General features: G+C 40.9%; 1 protein-coding gene across 2 annotated transcripts; it reads right to left on the bottom strand.

The window, feature by feature from the left end:
* Positions 1-797: 797 nt before the first annotated feature.
* LOC115796895 (tripartite motif-containing protein 16-like) lies at positions 798-8,315 on the bottom strand. Of its 2 annotated transcripts, XM_030753375.1 has the most exons (2): positions 8,301-8,315; positions 798-2,834 (listed from the first exon to the last, which is right to left on the bottom strand). In XM_030753375.1, the coding sequence occupies exons 1-2, from the start codon at positions 8,313-8,315 to the stop codon at positions 1,176-1,178; spliced, it is 1,674 nt and encodes a 557-aa protein (XP_030609235.1). In that variant the 3' UTR covers positions 798-1,175. The 2 variants fall into 2 exon arrangements, with proteins under 2 accessions (XP_030609235.1, XP_030609236.1); XM_030753376.1 differs by lacking the exon at positions 8,301-8,315 and having other exon boundaries at positions 798-2,870.
* Positions 8,316-9,470: the final 1,155 nt, after the last annotated feature.

Here is a 9,470-nt window from a genome sequence, read left to right as displayed (position 1 = left end):
CGGCCAGGAGGCATCCTAATCAGATGCCCAAGCCACCTCAACTGGCTCCTTTTGATGTGGAGGAGCAGCTGCTCTACTCTGAGACCCTCCCTGATGGCCGCACTCCTCACCTTAAATATATATATAAAAAATAAATATATAATAAGTATAACACTGCTACTTCACAGATTTTCACCTATCATGTAGGTCTCTAGAAGGTAACTCCCGCAATAGGTGAGGGATCACTGTATACATGCACACACACAGACTCAAAACATACAGGCAAGAGATTACTGTCCAAAATAAACATTTAACAGAAAAGAGGTGTTTTGGTGAAATTCATTGAAGTTTACAACACAAGTGCTACGTGTGACTGAGACAGAAATCTTCCTATAACAGATATTTTCATGAAGAGTCAAACGTTCCCATTTTTAATATAAATATAAAACTTAATATAAAACTTTAACACATTTCAGTCATTCTTATGATTTTTTACTTTATTTCTTCTTAACAGTTTAATTGTAACATATAAGACATGAGTCATTTATAGCAGGTGGGGAAACTGTATACAGAAATTGAATACACAACATACAGGCCTGTATCATTTAGTTTTTAGCTTTTAATGTATGAATGATTGAGTGTGATCAAAATTTTCATTTGGAAAAATGACACTAAATTATATCTTTATAGATACATTCATTGATTTTTAGTATAAGCATCAGAGTTCAGACCTCAAAGACATTAAGTTTATGGTCATATATGATCAAGAAAATCAACAATCTTCATTTCAGAAACTGGAAGCAGTTTTAAATATGACTAAACTATAGATAAAACAATCAATTATCTCATCATTGAGTAACTGATGAATCACTGCAGCTCCAATGGATTCTTTGCATTTGACAACCCACTACAGCAACTACAGAATAAAACCACTAACCAGACTGATTCAAGACTGAAAACATGCTGAATATGAAGAGTAGTATAATTTAAACTCACATGATTATCAGCCATAAGAACAGATCCAGATTTATATTGATGTAAGGTATATAAATGTAAGTACAGTTTGAATCAGTGCAATATTATTTTCAGACATCAATGGACCACTGAACTTCTCAGCTTCTAAAATGTAAAGCCTCATTTAGAAACTACACAAGTACATATAATGGTCAGGATCAACATGAACCTATCTTCTCTGTCTATCTGACTTTAATCAACTCTGCAGTGTCTCCATCAGTGAAACCAAGCCGAAGTCCAGCATAGAGCGGCTGAGTGAATGTGGTCTGAACTCTGTGGAGGAGAGTCATGGTTTCAGAGACGCTGTAGAAAGACAGAATACCTGCTCTGTGATCCAGGTACACTCCTACTCTGGAGGACCGAGGACCTGAGAGGGGAGTTTTGACACCATTGTGCTGAAAAATAGAACTGTTTCTGTCACAATATAATGCCCAAGATTTATTATTCCATCCAAACCCACAGTCATATGAGCTCCCCTCTCTGCTGATATCCTTGTATGCGACTGCTACATAAACTGCTCCCCCGCTCCACTCCACCTCCCAGTAACAACGTCCAGTCAGACTCTCTCTACTCAGGACCTGACACCATACAGTGAATCTGTCTGGATGATCAATATAAGACTGTTGTTGTTCCATAAATGTTGCTTTTCTGTTCCCCTCAGATAATAACAGATGTGTGTTTGCTGTGTTTGGATCCAGTGTGATTTCATGTGAATATTTTAAGAATCCAGCTCTGGTCTTTGGCTCTGATGGTGACAGTAAAACATCCTCTTCAGTGACTCTCAGTGAGATGTTTGTCCATTCCTCTCTCAGGATGTCCTGTAGTTTATCTCTGGTCTCTGACACAGCTGCTGTCACATCCTCAAAGTACCTCAGAGGACCAATATTGATGCTGGATGAGTGTGTAGACTCACTGAGTGCTGACAGTGAGGGGTAGTTGTGTAGAAACTGGTTGTGATCCTCTGTGTGTGAGAGCTGCTCCAGCTCGGCGTCTTTCCTCTTCAGCTCAGCGATCTCCTGCTCCAGCTTCTCCTGAAGCTCTTTGACTCGACTCACTTCAGTTTCCTGCTGGGATCTGACCTGCTGCTTCACATCAGAGCTTCTTTTCTGGATCAGACGGATCAGCTCAGTGAACATCTTCTCACTGTCCTCCACTGCTTTATCAGCAGAGCCATTGATGGCCTCCACCTCCTGTTGAAGCAGCTTCACATCTTTCTCTCGGTCCTGGATTCTCTGCTGGATGTTTAGTCGTCTCACCTCGAGCTCCTTCTGCTTCTCAGTCCTTTCTGCTGCAGCTAGGACTGTTTCATGGCCTTTATGTTCATCCATTGTGCAGAGATAACAGATACTCTGCTGATCAGTACGACAGAAAATCTTCAAAATCTCATTATGATGAGAGCAGATGTTCTCCTGGAGCTTCTTGGAGGGGGCCACCAGCTCATGTTTCTTTAATGGAGCTGCATCATAGTGAGGTTGGAGGTGTTTCTCACAGTAAGAGGCTGGACAAGATAAACAGGACTTGATGGCTTTCAGCTTCCTCCCAGTGCAGACATCACAGGCCACATCTTCAGGTCCAGCATAGCAGTGATCAGCTGGAGCAGCTTGGAGTCCAGTCTTCTTCAGCTCCTCCACTAAAACAGCTAACATGGTGTTTTTCTCCAGGACAGGCCTCGGTATGAAAGTCTTCTTGCACTGAGGGCAGCTGTGGATTTTCTTCTTCTCCTCTTCTTCATTGCAGAAACTTTTAATACAGTTCATGCAGTAGCTGTGTCCACAGGGAATAGTCACAGGATCCTTCAGTAGATCCAAACAGATGGAACAAGAGAAGGTTTCTCGGTCCAGCTGAACTCCTTTCTGTGCCATTTCTCCTCTCAGTGTCAGTGACTGTGTGAGTTTCACTTCCTTATACCTGAAACTAGTCTGAACTCTGATCTCAACAGCATGTGTTTCTGCAGTGAATGGAGCCTGTCAGCTCTGGCACGTCACCATGTTGGTTACACCCATCTTCAAACTGCAGATCTGAAGGGGAGGGAACGAGGAAACATGGACAGAGAGGAGGTGCTGTGTTTAAAAGCAGGAAGAAGAGGGAGGAGTTATCAGGCTGTGCTTCATTCCAGGAAGAGGAGCTCTCTGAGAGCAATACTGTGTGTTTAACCCTTTTTATTCACTGATCACCTGAACTTCTCAGCTTGTTAACCCTTTCTTCTTTATAAATAAACTTCACTTTAGAAATGTCAGAGTTCTAAAATTAACAAACATTCCTTCACTTTTACTCAAACCAGGAAGATAATAATCCTAAACATAGAGATAAAGCAGCCACTGACATGATGCTTATGTTGCATTTAAGTTCATATTAGCTTTAATTGTTTTGCTCCTTCAAATGCCATCAAAGGTGGGAGGGTGAAGCAGGTGTTGTAGTTAGTGTATGAAGCAGTAAGGTGGGAAGTAAAAAACACTTTGTTACTTTACTTAAATAGAATTATCATTTATTTGTACTTTACTTGAATATTTATTCTTCTCACGGCTTTTCACTTTTACTCCATACATATTTTCAGGTATAGCTTTGCTTTCTATTCTTTAGATTAGATTAGATTAGATTAGATTCAACTCATTGTCATTGTGCACACAAGGCACACCACAAAATGATCGTTCCAGATCACTCATCCAGAGACGAGCATCTGCGGTCATGCAGCCAGAGACCGGCGCTACCGTTAGGCAATGTGGTTTAAGTGTCTTGCCCAAGGACACAATGCAGTACAGGGACAGTGGCTCGAACCTGCAACCTTCTGGCTGCAAGTTGAGCGCCTACCCACTGCGCCACTGCCACTTATTACACTTTCATAACAGGCTTGTTACTTTAGGTGCAAGAAATTTGAGGGGTGTTATTATTTCCTTCAAACATCAAACCAGTTTGAACCTAAATGGTGGGAACAGTAACACATATACAATCATATTGGTGTATTCATCATCAGTGTTTTATTGCACATCAGGGGACAGATCTGAAAACTCAAACACATCAAAAAGGTTGTTTTTTTTTTCCTGTTTTTATGGTTGAACCGATCACAACTTCTTCAGTCATCTTGAGCAGGGATGTAGTCAAATTGGGGGTCTTGGGTGATGCTGTACCCTTGAAATCTGATTGGCTCCATGAACATTTTATATTCTTTTTTCAGTTTTAGTTTGAGTTTGACTAAACAAGGTCTACATTACTTAATGGTTTTCAGTGTACAGGTATGTGAGAACCAGTCATTATAAAGGTCTTCAACAAAATGTATTTCTCTGTCATATCAGTGACTGACTGTATTCTACATGTTGCTGGATATTAGAACACAGTGGTCTGTAACAGCAGCCAACTAGTATAGGTTTCAGATGAGGTAGCTGGACCTGTAACCAAAGTACTTCAAGTTGGATCAACAGTAATGATAATAATAATTAAGGATCGCACGATATCATGTTTTTATGTCTGAAACCAATATTTTACATTTGATATCTGCTGGTACAATACAAATCCAATCTTAAAAAAAAAAAAAATAGCAATTATTTTTAAATGCCTGGATACATTTTACATAAGTCAACAGTCTCTCACACATCAAAATCAAAATCTTTTAGTTGTCCCACATACAAGACTAAGGACCATGGGGACAGAGCTTTTCAGCCAGTAGCACCAAAGCTCTGGAACTGTTTACCACTCCAGCTCCATTTAACTGACTCCTTGGCATCTTTTAAAAAACAGCTGAACTTTTCTGTTTATCCAGGCTTTCTGTTGACTTTATTTTTATTCTTTTTTAATAGGTAATGTTAATATGGTTTTAACATATTTTATCTGTTTTTTATATTGTGGTTTAATGATTGTGCAGCACTTTGTAACGTTTTGTCTGTGAAAAGCACTATATAAATAAAATTTAATCACTTACTTACTTACAACCACCTGAATCCTGTTGTTCCTATGTGAAAAGGTGATGCATTGGCTTATGGTATGTTGCAAATTTCATTAGAGCTGCAACTGTCAATTATTTTAATAATCGAGTATTCTATTATTCCATCAATTACTAAAGTAACTGGATAAGAAATACTTTTTTCACATTAACAGTTCATCTGCATATTTTCACTTCCATATTGCAGTTTTTCCCTGTGTGAAAAAAAAAACAGGGTGGATGGAGCAGCTTTCTTTACTAACTGATCAGGTGGTTGATGAAGGACCTCCAGCTGTTTCACTGTAAAGGTTTAATGGTGGTTACAGGGGGGAAAAAAAGCTTCTTTTGGATGCTAGAAAAACATTTCGTTCTGCTCCACCTGAGCTCACCGTCTCTGGCACCGGCTCAGACTCGTTGTGCTTGTGCAGACAGACGGCACAAAAAACAGCTGACTGCTGTTGTTGTTCTATCAGTGTTTATGTTGAAAAACTGGGGGCTGCATGAGTGTAATCTTGTAATGCTTTATATTCACACACATTCTCCTAAATACTTTTCTACAGCAGATCTATATTTAGTCACTGATCAGGGAGAGAAGTATGAAAAATATTTTGACGAGGAAGGGGTCCTTCCAGTACCAGCTCTTGGTAACATACTTTTCTGTTCTGGGAGCTGAAGTAGAGAAAAAAATAACAGCTGAAATTCTCAGCACAGCAAGCACAACACACAAACATGGTATAGAGCGGTGGCGGCGTGGAAAAACATGTCAGCAATGATCCACTCAGTGTCAAAGGGAATCCTTTGCAGCGACAGAGAACTTTTTAGAATCTGAGGGTTTTTTTCTAACTCCTGATTACTACTCCATTCCAGTAGGTAGCTGTAATGCAGCTCTAAGCTGGTTTGGTCAACCCACAAGAAGACAATGACAGAGAACTGTAATGCAGCTAATGTAGATGAAACGCTATTTAATGGAGTGGATTGCATTTTTTTATTTCTTCCGATATCCGATCCAGTAATTTAGGTCAGGATCGGACCAATACCGATACTGAATATCAGATCGCGCATCCCTAATAATGTATTCTGTTTGTTAGCATCTTTCAAAACACCCAAGGACACTTTACAGAGACAGAAACCAACAATCACATAAAAGCACAGAATAAGAAATTGAATCAAAATGACCTAGGAACTAAACTGAGTAGATCTTAAACAGGTGAGTTTTGATTTGTGATTTGAAGACAGGGAGTGAGTGAATATTACGGATGTCAGACGAGAGAGTTTCACAGTCTGGGAATGGAGCGGGAAAAAGCTCTGTTCCCCATGGTGCTGAGGCAGGCAGGTGGTACAGCAGATGGACGAGGAAGAGTAAAAGAAGCAGGAGGAGGAGGATACAAAATAATTTTGAAATGCATTTGGAATTTAACTGGGAGCCAGGACTGTGCTGTGCTGTAGGACTGTGGTGATATGGTGAAATGAGGGGGTTTTGGTAATAATACGAGCGGCTGAATTTTGAACCGTCTGAAGCTTATGGAGGAATTTGAGAGGAATGCTAAATAGAAGAGAATTGCAATAATCAATATGGGAGGTAGCAAGACTGTGGACAAGAATGGAGGTAGCATGCGAGGAAAGGGAGGGGTGGAGAAAATCAATGTTTTGGAGATGAAAGTATGGAATCCGGGCAATATGATTGATATGGAAGTAGAAAGATATAGTGCTGTTAAGGATGAAACCCAGACTCTTAAACTGAGGGGAGGGAGAAACTGAGGAGCTGTCAACTGTGAAGGAGAACCTGTCGACTTTGGATAGAATGGATTTTGTTCAGGAGAAACTTTTATGACTGGTTAATTTAAGAAAGTTTGAGGTGAACCAAGATTTGATTTCAGATAAGCAGGTGGTGAGGGAGGAGGGTTAGAGTGACGAGTTAGGTTTGGTGAATAAATAGAGCTGGGTGTGAAGAAATGAAAATTAATGTTAAATTTGCAAACGATATTGCCAAGAGGAAGAAGATAAGTAATAAAAAGGAGGGGCCCCAGGACTGAACCATGAGGCACACCTGTGGTAACAGGGGAGGGGTGGGATTTGAAAGACTTAAGCTGGATGAACTGAGTGCAGCCTGTGAGATAAGATTGCAGCCATTGAAGAGGGGTGTGGGTGATGCCAGTAGAAGATAATTTGTAGAGGAGGATGTTGTGGGTTGCACTCAGATCATGGAGGATGAGGATGGAGAGTAGTCCTGAATTGGCTACCATTAGAAGGTCATTTGTAATTTTGAGTAGAGCAGTTTCTGTGCTATGATGGAGGCAGAAACCAGACTGGAATTGTTTATACCAGGGATCCTCAAATCCAGGCCTTGAGGTCCAGTGTCCTGCACCTTTTAGATGTGTCTCTGCTTCAACACACCTGAGTCAAATATAGAAGTCATTAGCAGGACTCTGGAAAACTGCATACTGAGGAGGTAATTCAGCCATTTAATTCAGGTGTGTTGGATCAGAGACACATCTAAAAGCTGCAAGACACCGGACCTCGAGGCGTGGATTTGAGGATACCTGGTTTATACAGACTGTTTTGGGTTAAATAGAAGCGAAGTTGAATAGCAACGGGTTTTCCATCCATCCATTTCCAGCAGGCATCCTAGTCAGATGCCCGAGGGGCAGCGGCTCTACTTTGCAACAACGGGCCAGGCACCCCATACTTCCACAGCACCTCCCGCAGGATACCCTGAGGTTCAACTGACGTTTGGACCCTCCTTTCCAGCACCTTGGCATAGACCATACCAGGGAGGCTGAAGAGTGTGATCCTCTGATATTTGGACCACACTCTCCGGTCTCCCTTCTTAAAGATGGGACAATCATCCCAGTCTGCCAATCCAGGAGCAACACCCCAGATCTCCACACGATGTTGCAGAGGTGTGTCAACTAAGACAGCCCTACAACATCTAGAGCCTTTAGGAACTCGGGGTGAATTTAATCCAGGCTGAAAAGGCCTGGGTCCACCACAACTATGATGTGGTGAAACCAGGCTTTTTCAGATTTGCAGTAACAGCTGCAGGTTTTAAAACAGTGGGAACAATTCCAGTGGTAAGAGAAGAGTGAATAATGGAAAATATGAAAGGGAGGAGAGAGGGGAGGCAGGATTTAACCAGAACTGTACAAAGAGGATCAAAGAGATATGAGAAAGGGGGGGTGCAAAGGTGCTGGTGGATTTTGATAATTTTTTCATTGAAAAATAGCATACGGGAGATGCAAGTTACAGCTGAATAAAAATGCAAGAGAAACAAGTCAGGGGGTTGAAGAACACCCTTTAACAGTGAAAACAGGGTCTTGGTTGCCTTCATTTGAGGAAATAAGGCCAGAAAGTAGACAGATTTGGTTTGAGTGATTGAATCCTAATATTATAATACATGAGATAAATACATGTCTTTGTGGATAGTGAGACCAATTTTTTTTTTTTTTTTATACAGACACTCCAATTTTTCCCCTTTGGCTCTCGTGGACTGGAGTTCAGGGGTAGCCAGGGGGAATGATGGGTGAAGGAAACAGACCGTGTTTTCACTGGGGCAAGAGAATTGAGGATGTCAGTTAAACAAGTGTTATGTTGAGCTGCCAGTACATCAGGGGTCAACAATCAGAGTGTTTGCAATATTAATGCAATACTAATACTTTGGTATTAGTATTGATAATTGCTATTCTTAGTATCACTTTAGTAGTAACATATCACTTTATGTTGTATTTTAGGTTATTTTATGACAGTGTGTGCCCTGAAACATGGTTCTGCAGACCAACCTGTGTTTGTGTAGTATGAATCTATCATTTACGAGACCTGCCACAATTGTTGTATATCATGGGGTACCTCTTCCTGTCCCTGTATCCTTGTTTCTCCCTTTCCTTTCCTTTCCTTTCCTTTCCTTTCCTTTCCTTTCCTTTCCTTTCCTTTCCTTTCCTTTCCTTTCCTTTCCTCCATGTGTGTAGCGTTGTCCTATTTCTGTTACTGTCGGTGTCCTGTTATTGTCTGTGTGTGATTCTCTCTTGTCTGTGTTCTGTGTAACCAATATGTCTAATAAACAGCCTGCACTGGATCCATCCCAGTTATTTTTTGGAAACTTTGTTTTAATTGAGTTTTATACAGGATTGAATCCACTTCATTTTGGCCAAAAAGAAATGCAGGGACCCCTAAAATCATGACCAAACAAAAGGATATCAAAATCAATGTAGTTAATATTCCTGAATGTAATAAGCCATGATGCTTTAGATTGGGAAAGACAGAGTGAAACATCAAAGGAAAGAAAAAAAAATTATAGTAGTTCATCTGCAGAGCAGTTGGAAGGGATGAGGACAGACTTGGCAATGATGGTAGGATGGTTGGAGTGGGTCCAGGCAGTTTACAGACAATATACTCAAATGAGCTGATGGTGGTTATGGAACCAGACAGAACTTTCCACTTTTTACAGTGAATTATCACGAGACCCTCACCGCGACTTGTGCCACTCGGTTGACAGGTGTAAACAAAGCGAGGTGGAGGGGAGTCGTTAAGTTGCAAAAAGTCCATGTGTTGTTGCCAGGTTTCAGTCAGC

The sequence above is a fragment of the Archocentrus centrarchus genome, chromosome 18, assembly GCF_007364275.1.
Source record: "Archocentrus centrarchus isolate MPI-CPG fArcCen1 chromosome 18, fArcCen1, whole genome shotgun sequence".
In the NCBI taxonomy this organism is placed as follows: domain Eukaryota; kingdom Metazoa; phylum Chordata; class Actinopteri; order Cichliformes; family Cichlidae; genus Archocentrus; species Archocentrus centrarchus.
The sequence above is the reverse complement of the archived record's forward strand: the minus strand, read 5'-3'. Positions and strand labels throughout refer to the sequence as shown.